The sequence below is a fragment of the Hyaena hyaena genome, unplaced genomic scaffold (assembly GCF_003009895.1).
Source record: "Hyaena hyaena isolate Hyena2069 unplaced genomic scaffold, ASM300989v1 scaffold_253, whole genome shotgun sequence".
Lineage (NCBI taxonomy): Eukaryota > Metazoa > Chordata > Mammalia > Carnivora > Hyaenidae > Hyaena > Hyaena hyaena.
This window is the reverse complement of record NW_024080887.1, coordinates 1,612,181-1,629,510: the sequence shown is the minus strand read 5'-3', so window position 1 is coordinate 1,629,510 and position 17,330 is coordinate 1,612,181. Positions and strand designations below refer to the sequence as shown.

Genomic DNA, 17,330 nt, shown 5'->3' with positions numbered 1-17,330 from the left:
GATTCACCGAGCCTCCTTTAGAATTAAGGACTCGTGGGTAACCAAGAGAGGCTTTTCTAGAGCGTTCGTGGGAACTGTCTGCTTAGAAATCTACCTCCCCATCGCGGGACTTTTTTTTTTTTTTTTTAATAAAATAGAAAAAGCAGGTGGAACCGACGTAAGATCGGCCACAGCAGCGCACGCGGGAGACAGAACTTTCTGGGGGCGTCCTGCCCTCGCTCTTCACGCGTGGTGCGCGCAGGTGGCGCTGCGGTCCCCGAGCTCCCCGCGGAAGCCGGCGAGGTGCCCAGGAGGCCACCCTGCGTCTCCGCGAAGGTGAGAGGAAGCTTTCCAACCGAGCGGGGGAGGCTGGCGGGCAGGAAGCGGAGCCAGAGCCGGCGAAAGAAAGACTCCAATTCCCAGCCCCCCGCCCCACGGGGTGCGGGCCGCCGGCGCATGCGCGTGGCGCGGCCCCCAATTCCCCCAGCGAGGGAGGGAGGCCCCCGGCGGCCGGGAGGCTGCGAGCCGCGGCGGGACCCGAGCGCGAGCAGGGGCGCGGCGGCGGCGGGGTCGAGCGGGGCTGCGGAGGCCAACGTCGAGAGCGTGGAGCGCCCCCCGCGCGCGCGCGCGCCAAGCCGCGTGCAGGCACCCGAGGGCACCGCCGGCTCGGCCCTGAGAGGGGCCTGGCGGCCGCAGCCCCCCACGCCCGAAGAGGGATGCGTGAGTTTCGCCCCGGCTCGAGGGCAGGATGTGGGAGCAGGACAAAGGCTGGGCGGCGGGGGAGGAGTTGGGAACGGCGAGCCGGTGGCTGCTGCCGGAGCTCCAACCTCGGGGGAGCTAGCGGAGTCGGCAACTTTCTGCGCAACTTTCGCAAAAAGGAAGATAAAAATTCTGCAAGTTGTTGCAGAGTTCCAGGTCGCCCCGGCTCCCTCGAGCAGAGGGCAAGGCGGCACCGCACCGTCGGCTGGAACCGGAGGCGACCACCAGCTCCTCTGAGCGGGGCAGGAAGGGGCGCCCATTCGGGCCCTGGCCGGGGACGGGCGAGACTAGAGATGCCGCGGGTCCGAGCCGGTGGGCGGGGGTGGGGTGGGGTGGGGGGGAGGGCGTGCTGCGGCTGCTCAAGTTGCCCGTGTCCACGCAGGGTGCGCCCTGAGAGCCCGGTAGCGGCGGATCTCTGTGCTGCATGCCCGATGATGGATGAGCCGTGGTGGGAAGGGCGCGTCGCTTCGGACGTCCACTGCACCCTGCGCGAGAAGGTCGGTGCCTCCCTGCCGCGGTTGTGGGGCTGGGTCGTTACAGTGCCTTTGGGTCTCGATTCGATGTCCTCAGGTCGTCCCTCCTAAGTGCTGGATCTCCTGGTGGCCTTGCTTTCTTCCTGCCCTTAGCCTTCTCCCGGAGAGTTGTGGGGGAGAAGCTGGAGATTGGAGAGCTTTAACTGGTTTACTGATTAGGAACTCAGAGATCGTAACTCTAGTCCGTAAAGCAGTATTTCCCATAGTATTGCCATAAGAGATTATTTTATTTATTTATTTTTCTTTCCCCAAGTTTATTTTATTTTATTCTATTTTTTTTTTTTTACAAATAGTTTGTCAAATTGGTTTCCATATAACACCCAGTGCTCATCCCCACAAGTGCCTTCCTCCATGCCCATCCCCCCCCGTAAGAGATTATTTTAAATGGTACATTTAAAAGAAAGAATTATTGTGTATTTATTTTAACGTGAAATTTAAAAATGAAAATCTAGCGAGTTCTGCCTAGGATAAATGATGCCGATTTCCCATTGATTGTAATGGAGTAGCAGTTTCTTTAAAGATAGTAAAAATTGTGACTCAGTATAAAAAAAATGTGAGGTAAATGGAAGTGTAAGGTATATAGGAGTTATGTCTCCCTCAAAAAAATCCACAAATCTCCAGGATGGAACTGAGTAAAATTTAAGGAACCCCAGTCTAAATGAGAGCCTACAAAACTGGGAGGCTTTGGGGAGAAAACAAACACTCCCCCCAGCTGGCCTCTGGGGGCAGCTGAAATGGGATCCCTGCCCTCCTCTCACCTCAGAGGAAGTGCTGATGGCTACTGAGGCAAGGCCCCTGTGTCTTGCCTTCTGCCTTTGGGCTGAGACCGAGAAGGGTGGTTTGGGAAACAGGTGTGTAATAGAGGAGTGTATTGGTTTCTAGGCTTGCCTCGAGAAGAGGACTTAAGACAATAGAAATGTCTTCTCTCACAGTTCTGGAGGCTAGAAGTCCAAAATGAAGGTGTTGTCAGAGCCAGTCTAATCCTTGGCCTTTCTTGGCTTGTAGATGCATCATTCCAAACTCTGAGTTGGTCGTCACACAGCTTTCTGTGTTGGTTTTTTCTCCTTATAAGGGCACCAGTTATTGGAATAGGGTCTACTTTAATATAGTATTTTAATTTAACTGTTTACATTTGAAAATAACCTTTTTCCAAATACGGTCACCTTCAGAGGTTCTAGGTGGACATCAATTTGGTGGGGAGGGGGTGGATACTATTCAACCCAATATAGGGAGGGAGAGGTCTTCCTAGTAGAGGACCTGCGTCTCTACAGACAGGTAAAGCATTTGCACCCAGTGTCTGTAGAGTTCTGCTTATAAAGTCACCAGCTATTCAGGATTCTGCCCCCCTCATTAGGGAGTGGCTGTCTTCCAGTCAAATTAGTATTTTTTCCTTTGCCTGTACCTGTTAGTCTATCTCTGTTTTGCGTTGGTTACCCAGGCTGTAGCTTTTTTGGTTTTCTCCCTGGAGCACAGTGGCCAAGGTGCCACACATTCCGAGCATCTAGAAAAGAAATCTAGGTCTTGGTGTTCAGTTAGAAAGCAGGGAGGGACACCTGGCTGGGTCAGTCAGTTAAGCTTCCGACTTTGACTCAGGTCATGATCTCACAGCTCAAGCCCCATGTCAGGCTCTGTGCTGACAGCTCAGAGCTTGAAGCCTGCTTCGGATTCTGTATCTCCATCTCTGCCCCTCCCCGGCTTGTGCTCTGTCTCTCTCTTTCAAAAATAAAAAAAACATTAAAACTTTTTTGAAAGAAAGCAGGGATAGTGGGTTGGCAGACCAGGCAGTATAGTCCAGGTCCTTTTCTGGAGGTAGTGACTAAATGAACTAGTAAGAACTGCCATGGAATTTGGGCTTCCTTGTTGATCATAGACTTGAGTGGTTATCATTTCTGCTTCTAGCTTGGGAGCAATGACTTTGATCTAATGTGTCCCTTTCTAACAGGAAGGATTTCTGAAAGCAGCATAAACTGAACCAGCTCAGTCAGCTGAGAATCCTCAATCTTTTATATGAGTGTTTTGAATACCACTCTGGCCACACAGAGGAACAGAGGCAGGCGGTACCCCGTTAATTTTGCCTCACCCAAGCTGTATTGCTGAGTTAGTTTCCTATTGGGCTGCTCATCTCAGAGGGAGGATGGCTTTGTCCAGGCTCTACAGGATTGAAATGGAAAGTTCAGGCAGAGATTGATGCCCAGGGTCATCTGTGACCTTGAAGCTGGTCTTATGAGAGCAGTCCCAGGTTCCTTTGTTTTATAATGTAAATATCCCACGTCCCTCATATTAATTATTTTCCTCCTTTATTTCTACTCTCTGTTCAAAGAAGCAGATGTTTTTTTTTTTTTTTAATGTTTATGTTTTTGAGAGAGAATGCACATGTAAGCAGGGGAGGGGTGGGGGGTGGTGGTGCGGACAGAGGATCCAAAGCTGGCTCTCTGCTGACAGCAGATGACATCCTGAAGCAGGGCTTGAACTCACAAACCATGAGATCACCACCTGAGCCGAAACCAAGAGTTGGACGCTTAATCGACTGAGTCACCCAGGTGCCCCAGATGCTTCTTGAGACACTTTGGCTTTATGGGGAGTTTGCAGAGAGAAGTGAAGACTAAGAGGAACCCAGTAGCCACACCAGACTCATCTTTCTGAAGGAATAAAGGCTGGCCTTTTATTTTTCCCAGCAATTTTTTAGTAACCACCTATTCTAGGACTACATTCCTAGCACTGTGGAACAGTTTGGCAAGTAGTGCCTAGCACTGTGGAACAATCTGGCACACAGTAGACAACCGTCATTTGTCAGATGTTTCCAGATAACACAAAGCTGGTTTGCGTGTGTGCTGTTGAACTGTCATGATTGAACCAGGCGTGGTCATGCTCAGTTGACCGATGCAGGAAGCAAGGCTGGATAACCCAGCGAGTGGAAGCCCCACTTTGTCAGGTGTGCCATTCCAGAATGGCATTACACTATCGTGTGTAAAGTGTGACACTGTGGAAATGAACTGTGGTGTCAGATGCAAACTAGTTGTGGCGGTGAAACCCTGAGCTGCTTGTACATCCTCTCAAAATTTCTTTGAACCTGGTTCCCATTGTCCATTCTTCCCACCACCACCAGAACTTAGGTTGTGTTAGTTCCCTGCTTAAAGACCTCCAGTGTCATCCCATTGCTTTTAGTAAAATTCCCAGTTCTTACCTATACCTGTAATACCTAACATAGTTGGGCCCTACCTGCTCTCCTCCCTTGTCTCCCACCTCTTCCCACACTGACCTCCTTTCTCTTCCTTTAATAAGTCAAACTCATTTTGTGTCTCAGGGCCTTTGCACTGACTGTTCCTCAATTTGAAGTCTGTGTCTGTCAGATCATTCTGTTTTGTTTCCTTTTTGGTATTTACCAGCATCTGGAATTCTTCCTTGTTTGTTTATTATCTTTCCCCTACGCTAGAATGTACGCTTTGCCAGAACAGTCCTGGGCCTGTCTTGTTCGGTGCCAGGTGTCCGTGTCTAGCACGGAGCCTCCCCAGTCTGAGTGGAGTGGTGAAAAGAATGAATCTTCTTTAGTTTCCTTTTCTGTAACCTGGGGGGTGTACTTTATAGGAATGTTAGCAGTGAGGAGAGGACCTGAGAACTGTGGTAGGCATATGACAGCAATTGTGCCTTCACACTTAACGACTGCTGAGTGGAGGCTGAATGTGAAACTGACAGTCACTTTCCCATAGTGTGTGTGCAGAGTAAGGCTTGGAGTTTGCAACCACCCTCTGAAGGCTTCATGAGTGTGACAGGTAGTCCTAATTAAGAAAGGCATGATTATCCCTTTGGGCCATTGGATGGTGATGGGGTTGAGGCTGGGAAAATCATATACCTGGGACCCAGCAGCTAGATGCCATTGGCAAAATCTAAGCAGCCATGGAACCCTCCTCCCGTCCAGATCACTCTAGAGAAATGTCCCCCACTCAGGCCACCTTTATCCCATGCTCAGCCTTAAATTGCTCCCTTCATCATCTTTCTTGCCCTATTGCTTCTGCTAGAACAAACCTAGAACCCCTTTCTCTAGCTTCTTTCTGCTGGGACTGAGGGCTGCCAGCCAGTAGGGAGGAATCAGGTTTCTTACTTGTAACACCTGTGCCCTTGAACTTCTTCATTGAACATGAGGGAAGGGGAAGATGATAACAAATGATCACTGTCATCAGTGGCGGCAGTGAGGCTCTTGGTGATGTTTCCTGGTAACCAGGTGTATGCCCTCATGAATATTCAGATTAAAGCTGAGAGCCTCCTTTTTCTCCCCCGAAAGATGAATCTACCTTAAGTTTAAAATTAACTTTAAAATAAGTTTTTTGTCTTTTTTTTTTTTTTAATTTTTTTTTATTTATTTATTTCTAGGAGAGAGAGAGAGAGAGACAGTGTGAGCAGGGGAGGGTCAGAGAGAGAGGGAGTCACAGAATCTGAAACAGGCTCCAGGCTCTGAGCTGGCAGTCAGCACAGAGCCTGACGTGGGGCTCGAACCCACGAACCGCGAGATCATGACCTGAGCCGAAGTCGGACGCCCAACCGACTAAGCCACCCAGGCGCCCCTAAAATTAACTTTAAAATAAGTTTAAGGGGCACCTGGGTGGCTCAGTTGGTTGAGCGTCCAACTTCGGCTCAGGTCATGATCTCGCGGTTCGTGGGTTCGAGCCCCGCGTCCGGCTCTGTGCTGACTGCCAGCTCAGAGCCTGGAGCCTGTTTCAGATTCTGTATCTCCCTCTCTCTCTGACCCTCCCCTGTTCACGCGGTCTCTCTCTCTCTCTCAGAAATAAATAAAACATTAAAAAATATTAAAAAATAAATAAAATAAGTTTAAAATTTAAGATCCCACCCTCTCAAAACCATGTGGACAAGCCCTCCTTGTTGTGACCTGGTAGGTTTATATTCCAGGGCTCCGGGGAGCCTGCATGCCAGAGGTTCCCTCCTTCATCCTGTTCACCTCCTCCTAGGATGGGGTCATGTGATACCTTGGGGGTCTCCTTGCCCTGCAGAGCAGTCAGCTGCTTCCTGAAGCTTGCTTCCTTCCACACTTAGAGAACTTAAGCTGTGTGAGACCACGTTTCTCGAACCAGTAGACTGATCGAGGACATTTTTACTGATTTGTGACTGAATTTATACAAAGATCTTCCTAAACACCACCACCAACAAAAGTGACATTTGGCAATGATAATGTTGGTGGCTACCATTTATTGAGCATTTCTTGATTCCGGCAGTGTACCGAGCATGCCCGCCATGTATTATCTCACTTCTCATATCTGCCCTACTGCTGGGATTGACCCTGTTTTACAGATGGGAAACTACAAGACTCAGTGGGTGTAACTCTGTTGAGAGTGACTAGATCATTGTTATCAGAGCTTGACTGTAAATTCATTTGCAGAAACATCCATTTTAACAAAGATTGGAAATACAAGGCAGGGGACAGTCAAGGCTCTTCCATCCATGGCACTGTAGACTCTGGGCTTTAGTCTGCGTTACAGTGACTTTCCAAGTTGGATTTACTTTTAAACCACCCTGAGAATCCAGCAGCTGTGGGCTCTGGCCATGCTTTGGGCACTGGAAGGGCTGATTGCCCGGCCAAGGCCTTCCTTATTTGGCTCTGGCACCTCACCTGTGTATGGTGCCTCTCACCTTGAAGTGATTTGGCCTTTGCTCTTGCCTCTCCCTGGGGTGGACATGATGGTGTTCTAACCTGCCAGGTGAGGGAGGGACACCTCCAGGCTGTCTTCTCTTGCCTGAACTCTGGCAGCTGGGCATGACAGAATCTTACCCCAGCTCGGTCCCCCACCCCTGGGTTAAAGCCACATCATTTTCTGGTGGCTTCTAAAGCTTTCACATCCTTTTATTTTGTTCTTCCAACATGAATATTTTTTCTTCTCGCTCTTTTCCCAAAATTCCTTAAATTTCTCCACTGCAAGGTTGAACATTTGACTCTATAGAAAGTGTTGATTCAAGTCCATGCCCCACAATTTGACTAGATCACCCTATAATTGGTTTTTCTGTTCCTTGCCCTCCTTTTGGGTTTCTGCACACCGAGGGAACAGTTCTTCCCAAATCATAAGATAAAACCAGATCTATCAATAAGAAAATGTTCTAGACACTGGTGACAAAACGTGTCTGCCCAGCTTAGTTACAGAAATGTGTCTTCAAGCCTTTCAGACCCCGAATGGCTGGTTTGGACAAGCCCTTGCCTACTGACAAGGCTGCCTTATGGTTGTGCTTTTCAAGGGAGACCCTAAGCAGGTGGCCCTCAGGGCCCCTCCTGGAGGGGAGTGTGAGGCTTTTAGTACAAGGAGGGGTTTCCTACAGTCCCTCTTGTAAGGGTGATCTGGGCTGCCCCTGGGGCTGTATGCAGAAGATGGAAGATGGAGTGAGAAATGAGGTTGGGGGGCCAGGTGAGACATCATTCATGGTGGCATCCAGCTTTAAGACACCCTGATTCCAGTACCCCAACCTGTATTCTGTAGGAAACTGGGAACAAATGTGGATCAGAACTGGGCATTTTCTCATGAGCCCCTCTGGTCTTAGACAACAGAAGTGCCCATTGTGCCCATAGCACTCACCTGAGACTTGGCCTCTGTGCACCTTATCTGTGGAAGAAGCAAATTATTTTGGAGCTGTCCTTTCATCTGCACATCGGGATAGTGTGATCCCTGCCTTGCCTGCCTCCCAGGTGTTCCAGGAGAAAATACATGGGTATGGGCTGGTGGGGCCTTGATTTCAGGGTGAGGAAGGGGGTTGGCAAGTACCCTGGTTGGCTGGGGAAGCCTATGCTAAGTAAGGAGAGGACATTTAAGGCCTTGAGCTGGCCCTGTGCCCTTGCCCTTGACTTCTTTGTCTTTCTAAACCACACTGCCCCTTGGGTAAAGGGAGTGCAGCCAGCAATTGTCTGGAGTATCTGAGCACCTGGCAGAAAGAGGTGACACTGTGGGTCTGCTCTTTTCTCTCTTTTTTTTTAAAGTTATTAAACACACAGAGTGAGGTGGGTTGTTTTTTGTTTTTTGGTTTTTGTTTTTGTTTTTGTTTTTGTTTTGCTTGTTCGTTTAGGAAACTGCAGAAATAAATACAAGCAAACAGAAGAAAGTAAAGTTCCACCATTTGGAAGTCATCTATGTTGATATTTCGGTTCAGGTTCTTCTATTCCTTTGTGTGCATGTCATCATGATACAGTTTTATTTTGTTTTTGCTTCTTTGAGTAAAAATGGAAAATACCTTGCCTCAAAACAACTCTGTTCATTTCATGAATTTCTGTATCGTTCTTCTGCACTGAAATCCTGGTTTTTGGACACCAGCAAAAGAAATTAGAAACAATTCATTGTGCTTATTTAGAATAGGTAATATGAGAACATGGTAAAAAAAAAAAATCCAGCTATATAAAAGGTAGTGAATAAGTTCCTTCCACCCTGTCCCATTCTGCAAGTTTCTTTCTAGAAGGTACCACCAATCCCAGCTTCTTGTGAATTCTTCCAGTGTTGTTCCATGCATAAACAAACACAAGTGTGTGTGTGTGTTCTAACACAAGTAGTATACTTTATACTGTCCTGTACCATTTGATTTTTTTAATGTGTATTTTAGTAATTTAAATATTTTCTGTGAAACCAGTAAACAGAAGCTCCATGACCAGAGGTATTTTTTTTTTTTTTTGTGGCTTTTCTGCTCATTGTAACTATAAAGGTATATAGTAGGTACTCAATACCTTTTTATTGAATGAATGGATGGACTATTTCTTTTTGGTCATTTTCTATCTAAATATATATATTTTATGTCATTGTATTTTATGGTTCTATAACTTAATTTTTCTTTCATTCTATATACTGAACAACTTTCTACGTCATTAACTATGTTTCTACAATAATCATGCATCACGGTTTCTTGTGTGGATACAGTAGGATTTGATTGGCTCATCTCCTTGTTGGATATTTAGGTGGAGCTGCTTATTTGTATTCTAAAATTGAGTTATAATCTAGAATACAATGTACAGATCGTTTTAAAAACATTTTTTAACATATATTTATTTTTGACAGAGAGAGCACACAGGCAGGGAAGGGGCACAGAGAGAAGGAGACACAGAGTTGGAAACAGGCTCCAGGCTCTGAGCTGTCAGCACAGAGCCCCTTGTAAGGCTCAAACTCACGGACCATGACCCAACCTGGTGCTGGATGCTTAACCAACTGAGCCACCCAGGCACCCCTATAGTACAATGTATAGATCTTAAGCGTGCATGCATTTTACAGCGTATAGTGAATTTTGATAAATGTATGCAGTCAGGTAACTACCACCACGTTCAAGATAACCGAACAAACATTGCCAGAGTACCAAGCTGGCTCAGTCAGTGGAGCATGTGGCTCTTGATCTCTGGGTTATCAGTTGAAGCCCCGCATTGGATATAAAGAATGCTTAAGTAAATAAACTTTAAAAAATTTAAGCTTACTTACTTACTTATTTACAAAATACTTATTTTGAGAGAGAGAGAGAGAGAGCACATGCACAAGCAGGGGAGAGGCAGAGAGAGCCGAAGAAAGAGAATCCCAAGCAGGCTCCGTACCAACAGCACAGAGCCTGATGTGGGGCTTGAACCCATGAACCATGAGATCATGACCTGAGCCAAAGTCAAGAGTCACTTAACCAACCAAGCCACTCAATTGCCCCAGTAAACTTAAAGAATCTTAAATAAAAAAGCTACAGAACATTGCCATCAACCGAGAAAGCTCCTCTGTGCCCCTTCTCAGTCACTCACTCCATCCTGCTCCCAGCCCCAGACAAGCAATCTGCTCTTTGTCTCTCTGGATTGTATTTGTCTTTCCTAGAGTTTGATATACATGGAGTTACACATAAGTACTCTTTTCTGTCCGCCTTTTTCTACATAGTGTAATGTGTTTGAGATATATCCATGCTGTAGTTATTAGAAGTTTATTCCTTTTTCTTGCTAAGTAGTATTCCATTTGTTTATTTATACAACACAGCTCTTTTCATCCATTTCTCTCCTGTCCTTTGAGGCATTTCTTGTATACCATTTGATTTTTAAAATTTTTTTAAGTATTTATTTATTTTTGAGAGACAGAGATAGAGCGCAAGTGGGGCAGGAAGGGGCAGAGAGAGAGGGAGACACAGCATCTGAAGTAGGCTCCAGGCTTTGAGCTGTTGCCACAGAGCTGGACACGAGGCTAGAACTCACAAACTGTGACATCATGAGCTGAGCGGGAAGTTGGACGCTCAACTGACTGAGCCACCCATGTGCCCCTCTCGTGTACCATTTGATTTTAAATGGTGCTGTGGTGCTGATCCTAGTCTGTCTGTGAGTATGGTCATGGGAATATTTCCTAAAATGAAATAGTTGGTCCCAGGGTATAAATTTGAGAACTTTATATATCACCGGTTAATCCTGAAAGGTTGCACCTGTTTGCATTTCCAGCAGAGGTGTGGGAGACTGCCTGCTTCCCAACAGCTTTGCTAAACCTAGGGATTACTGTTTTGAAAAAAAATCAAGGCCCTTTGGTAAGGTCAAAATGGTGTCTCCTGGCTGTGTTTGAAAGGAATGGGAACCCAGAGTGGGAAAAGAACTGAAGGCTGGGAGGGAATGAGGAGGGAACTTTGAATACCTTCCCGGTCCTGGGGGGGGGTCTCATCTGCAGCAAGGAACCAGCCTGGGACCCATGTTGGGCTGGGTAAGGGCTGTTGAGGTGCCTTCCACCCTGGCCAGAAAACCCCCAGTGCTCCCTCTCAGCCCCCTCAGTGTATGCTGCCTCCTACCTCCACGTGCCACTTACTTGGGAACTCAATCCTTCTGAGACCAAACTTGAATTGTTGGGAGTCATTGGCTCCCTTAGAGGTCACTGGAGCAGGTAGTGCCAGAGCCTGGGCATCCTTTATGAAGAGAGATCCATAATGGTACCACAAGCTACTTATTCCAGAAATGATCATCCAGTGACTTGGGTGGGTGGGTTGGGGGAACAGGAATGGGAGGGGAGGGACATTAGAAGAGAAGCATCAGGAGCTAGATTCAGTTGGTGTACAGAAAAGTTGGAAAGAACCTAAGTGCCTATTAGAAGGGAATCAGTTTCACTTGGGTTGGTATAATACACTAAAATATTGTGGAGTCATTAGATGTGATGTTGTGGAAGGCAGCTTTGCACTCGATGACACTTGATTTTTCTGATCGTTGTAAAAATCCCAGACAACTCAGAGCATGTCTAATTCTCTGGAGTGTACCTCTGTTTTTTTCTTAACTTTTTATGATAGAAAATTTTTAAAGATACACAAAAGTAGAGAGAATGGTAAAAATGAATCCCCATGTACTCTTTACCTAGCTTAGTACCTGTTTCTTCTGTTCCCCAGATAACATGTCATTTTATGTATAAAAATATGCTAATAGGCTTTTTTTTAAAAAAATGTAACAACTATGGGGGCTCGTTGGTGGCTCAGTCAGTTAAACGTCCAACTTCAGCTCAGGTCATGATCTCACAGTTCATGGGTTCAAGCCCTGTGTCAGGCTCAGTGCTGACAGCTCAGAGCCTGGAACCTGCTTCGGGTCCTTGTCTCCCTCTCTCTTTGCCCCTCCCCGACTCGAGTGCTCGCTCTCTTGTGCTCTCTCTCTTTCTCTCAAAAATAAATAAGCATTTAAAAAAAATTAAATGTAACAACTATGCCATTATCACATCTAACAAAATTAACATTGATTCATTAATATCTACTATTGCCTAGTCCATATTAAGCTTTCCCACTTGTCTCAAAAATGGCTTTTATAGTTGGTTTATTCAAACCATCATCCAGTTAAGGTCCATGTATTACATTTCCTAGAAATTACTCTTTAAGGGGGCCTGGGTGACTCAGTCAGTTGAGCGTCCAACTCCTGGCTTTGGCTCCAGTCATGATCTCGTGGGTTTGAGCCCTGCATTGGGCTCTGTGCTGACAGTGTGAAGTCTGCTTGGGATTCTTTCTCTTTCTCCCTCTCTCTCTATCCCTCCCATGCTTGTTCTCTCTCAAAATAAAAAAATAAAATTTTTAAGTTTTAAGTTTTTAATTCTCCAGTAGTCTCCCTGCACCCCACCCTATTCCCTTAAAATCATTTTTTTCCATGACCTTGATTTTTGGAGAAATCAGGTCATTTGTTCTGGTAAATGTCCCCTACGCTTGATTTGGCCTGTTCCTTCCTCATGGTATCATTTAACTCAAGTTCTCTGTTAACAATTTGGTTTACATACTTCCCTACTCTTGTGGGATTTTAATGTGCTGTAACCTACTTGTTGTCTAGCTAGCTGTCAGCTCAAACATCACTTCCTCAGAGAAGCCTTTCCTCACTCCCGTCCAGACTAGGTCAGGCCTGGGACCCTTATTATGTTCTCAGACCACCGTGCATTATTCCTTCAGCACTCAGCATGATTTGTAATTCTGCACTCATTAATGGGATTATATGATTTAGAACCAGCCTCCCCACTAGACAGCAGACCCGTGAGGGCAGCCCAGGACCGTGTTCTTTAGCTCTGAGCAGAGTGACTGCTGCACATCACAGACACCTTATCTGGTATCTGCACCCTATAGCCCACACTCTGCCTTCCTGCACTTGGCTGTTGAAACAGGCTTATGGGGCAGGTAGCATGGCTCCCAGTAGCTCCATCCTGCTGGTAGAGAAATAGCCTCTGAGAGCCTAAATGGTCGGCCAGGGTTTCCCTTTTAAGTGGGAGAGCTGGGGCTTTGAGACCGTGCGATCTGCTGTGCAAAGTCTGACTTAGGATGGACAGACGAATTGCAGCAGCCTTGAAGTCGGTGATGGGGTAACACAAACTTCCCCTCAAGGGACGTGAGAAGGCGGGGGTTACTGGGACAAGGCTGTTGCTTCTGAGTTGATACCTCTTGTTAGTCTCTCCCGTGTTCATTTTCTGTTTTGAAATAGTATCAAACTTACAGGAAAGCTGCCAACATGGTCCACAATTGTGAACACTATAAACACATTTGCCTTGTCTTTCTCTTCTTCCATCTTTATACATTTTTTTTTCTGGAACTGAGTTGCAGGCATTATCCCTTAATACTTCAGGGTTTATTTTGCATGGTTACTTTTGAGATTGGCCATGAAGTGGTTTGTGGGAGAATTGTTGTCAGACCCGTACCCGTAGGGATATCTTCCCAGTTGTCAGGAACCTCCCTGGAGGCCTGTTTGGGGAGGAAGGGATTTCAGCATTCTGGTGAGAAAGGAGGAAACCTAGCGGCCACAGGCAGCCTTTCTAGATCATGAGTGGGGATGGCAGAATTCTGGCTTCTTTCCTTGGACCATCTCATGGCCTCATTGGCCAACAGCCCCTTCATCCAGCATTTACTGAGCCACACGTATAACCTGTAGACCTATGGGAGGCTCTTCCAGGAGAGGCTGTGGACTCAGCCACACCCGGAGGCCTCAACATCAGTAATGGTAAGTCCACATTAATGTACATTAATGGGTGCTTGCTTGATACACGTTTCCTTCCATTACCGAAGTCCTCAGACAGCCCCCTCTAGAAGGCACTGTATTTATCCTCATTTTACAGGTGAGACATACTGGAGTTTAGAGAGTTACGTGACTTACCTAAGGCCACGCAGCTATGAAGACGGCAGAGCCAGGATTTGAAGGCAGGCAGCCTGGTTCCAAAGCTCACATTGTTAACCACTGTACAGATGGTGACATCTCGTTGCCTAGAGACATGTGAAAAGCTTCAAAGAGGAGGTGCTGTTAGGGCTGTGTTCAAAGGATAAGCAGAAGCTTGCTAGGCAGAGGGAGGTGTGGAGGAAGTTCATCTCCCAGGGCACAGGGCAGTGAGTGATGGTCACACAGTGACCTGTAAAGGGCAGCCTGGTGAGTGGGGGAGGGACAGGATAGGGGCCGGGGAGCATTGGCTCTAGGGATGTGGGTCTCCTGGATGTGTACACGTATCCTCCGAGCACGCACAGTGCTATGAGGAGGGAGTGCTGGATCACTGGGAAGTGGCCTTGCCCTTGGAGACCTCTGTCTCCAGTTTTGGTGGTAATCCAGAGAGATGGCATCTGAACCAGGGCAGGAAGTGGAGAGACTTGAGAATTTGAGGAAATAGAGTCAAAGGACCAGTTAACAAAAGGAAGTAAGGGTTTCGAGTTTCTTACATTTTTCCATTGCTGAGCATTATGGGCCTTTGTCACAGTGAAAATTGTTCTTAGAAAGCTCCTTCTAGCATGTGCTAGTTTCTGTGTCCTCTTTAAAAGACTCCCACTGCCCACTAAGTTAAGGGAGTTGATGTTTATTGGGTGCCTACAATAAGCCAGACAGTGTTAAGTCCTTGATGCATATTATCTCATTGATTATTAATGTTGCTTAAGAGAGAAAAGATGAGGAGGGGCCCCTGGGTAGCTCAGTCAGGTAAGCATCTGACTCTTGATTTTGGCTCAGGTCATGATCTCAGGGTTCAAGTTTGAGCTCCACATTGGGCTCGGTGCTGAGCATGGGGCCTGATTAAGATTCTTTTTCTCTCTCCCTCTGCTTCTGCCCCCTGATTTTCTCTTTCTCTCTCCCTTTCTCTTTCTTTCTCTAAAAAAAAAAAAAAAAAAAAAAAAGACGAGTTAATTGTCCTGACCATGGCACTAGTAGTTCGTGAACATCAGTGCGTGTTCATTCTTGCATTCAACACCTGTTTTTAGCAGCCATCCACATGCTAAGCACTGCCAGCTGCTGAGAATTTAAGTGGTGAACAAAACAAAGTTCTTTGCCTTCATGGAGTATATACGGAAGCATCAGGTTCAGATAAGTGCATGTAAAGCACAGATGGGTGCCCAGTTGTGTCCCCAGGAAGTCTGATACAGTAAGTCAGGAAATGGGGAATGCAGTAGATAGCTAGGGCTGCCTCAGACTGGGTGGCTTAAAACAGTAGAAGTTTGGGGCTCCTGGGTGGCTCAGTCAGTTAAGCGTCTGACTTCGGCTCAGGTCATGATCTCACAGTTAGTGGGTTCGAGCCCCGTGTTGGGCTCTATGCGGACAGCTAGCTGAGAGCCTGGAGCCTGTCTTCAGATTCTGTATCTCCCTCTCTCTCTGACCTTCCCCTGTTCACACTGTCTCTCTCTCAAAAATAAATAAAACATTTAAAAAAAAATTTTAAAACAGTATAAGTTTATTCTCTCTCAGTTTTAGAGACTAGAAGTTCAAAATCAAGGTGTCTGCAGGGCTGTGCTCCTTCTAGAGGTTCTCAGGAAGGATCCTTCCTTGCCTCTTCCTGGGTGCTCCTTGATTGTAACTGCATTCATGCATTCTCTGTCTCCATCTTGTCTCATCTTTCTCCTATATCTGTTTTTGCCCAGTCTTTCCTCTGTATGTCTGTATGTCTCTGTTTTCTGTTCGCACAAGGACACCAGTAATCCATTATAACCTCATTGTAACTTGATTGCGTCTGTAAAGGCCCTATTTTCAAAAAGAAGTCACATTCTGAGGTTCTGGGTAGATAGGGGTTTTAGGGAGACATTATCCAACTGAGTACAGGGGGAAGCCTCCATTTTTCTGTGGATTCTCAGAAGATTCCAATGCCTGTGATCAGCTGACCACAGTTGTAGAAAGCCTGGAATGTAGATCAGCAGGGGAATGGAGGCAGTGGTAGTGGTTACCTCACTGACCTGTTTCAGGCTGCATGGTACAGTCAAGGTGCCCAGGAGAATCCATCAGAAGGAATCTGGAAATTGGGAATGGGTCCTGGAAGAGTCGTGTGAAGAGCTATTGGGGCCACAGCTTAGGAATGCTGACTCAGGAGTGAAAGGGGTTGGACCTTTTACAGAGAACCACCATGGAAGGGGGTGCATCATGACCCCTGTGCCTAGATAATGGAACATGTGGGACAATGAGGGGCACCCCCCGTTGAGAAGGTGTGAGTGATGTGGTCAAGTCAGGAAGCTGCTGAAATGAAGAATTTAGGGGACAGTTTGTTAAAGGGCCATGAGTGTTGTCTGTGGGGGTGTTGGGGGTGGGTCTCTGGGGTTGGACCATGGAGAGGTAGGCACACATGCCTTTGGCCGCAGTTGGATGCCAGCAGCTGCAGCCGGGCCTGCCACAGAGTATACTCTGGAGGGCAGTGGCTCTGGCTCCTGGGAACGAGGAGATGTGTCTGGAGCTGGCCTTTTCTGAGATCAGGGGGCCAGTGAGAGACGTGGTGGCTGGGAATGGCCTTTCTCTCTGCTGGAAGACAGGCTGGAGGTCAGCAGGAGGGAGTGTTACTGGCACTGCTGTCATCGTGTGCTGCAAGCCACCCCCTCAAGGGTGTCGAAACAGTGTTCTCACAGAGATGTTGGTTCTTTACCAAAAATACCTTCGTGGGCTCTATGAAGCAACTGGGGCTGAGAGGGGAAGGAGGGTAATCCTTCAGCCGTGCAGGGCCTCCTGGGTCAGGGGTGTGTACTTCTGAGGCCTCTGAAGGACCAAACTACCCACCTCCCCTTTCTTTTTCCCTTTCAATTTACAAGTCTCCACTTCCTGTTGGTCACCTTGGTTACACATGATGTTTCTTCATGTCTCGCTACTCTTTGTTCTCAGGCAGACACCATCCCTCGAGCTGTTTCCCAACCAGCTGGCCCAGTGCCTGGAGGCCCAGCCTCCCTAGGGAGGCGGCAGTTGGCAGCGCTTAGGATGAGCATGGCGGGAAGCACAAAGGAGACCAGTGTGGTTTCCCTTCAGCGGCTGGTGTGGGAGAGCGGCTTAGCCCTGCTCTGCACCTTGGGCCACTTATGAAGTGGGTGTCATGCTCAAAGCAGCATCACACCCCAGGCCCAGCCAGTTCCTCTGATGTCCAGGTCCAGGATTTGCCACTAACCTGCAATGTGACTCTGGCCATTGCACTTGTGTGCCTCAGTTTTCTGGGCGTCAGCCGGTACTGGTGGTGGTACCACTGACTGCCCAGCTCAACAGGCTGAGTGCTGCGATGGAGAGCCCAGGTTGTCACAGCTGCCAGTAGGGCCATAGCACGGTGTGAGAGAGAAGTGGGGCCGTGTATATGCAGGGAAACAAGACTAGAGGTGCATCTACCAACATGTGTATATGCTCACGCTTATCTCTTGGTGGTGTGATTGCTGGTG

The 17,330-nt window shown here is 47.3% G+C and overlaps 1 protein-coding gene across 1 annotated transcript in view; it reads left to right on the top strand.

Annotated features, from left to right (window-relative positions):
- The first annotated feature begins 575 nt into the window (after positions 1-575).
- The window catches only part of CCNJL (cyclin J like), a 59,438-nt gene continuing 42,683 nt past the window's right edge, over positions 576-17,330 (top strand). The window contains exons 1-2 of the mRNA XM_039245331.1: positions 576-699; positions 1,121-1,235. Of these exons, the coding sequence (XP_039101262.1) occupies positions 1,170-1,235 (66 nt within the window). The 5' untranslated portion in view covers positions 576-699; positions 1,121-1,169. The remainder of the gene's footprint in view (positions 700-1,120; positions 1,236-17,330) is intronic.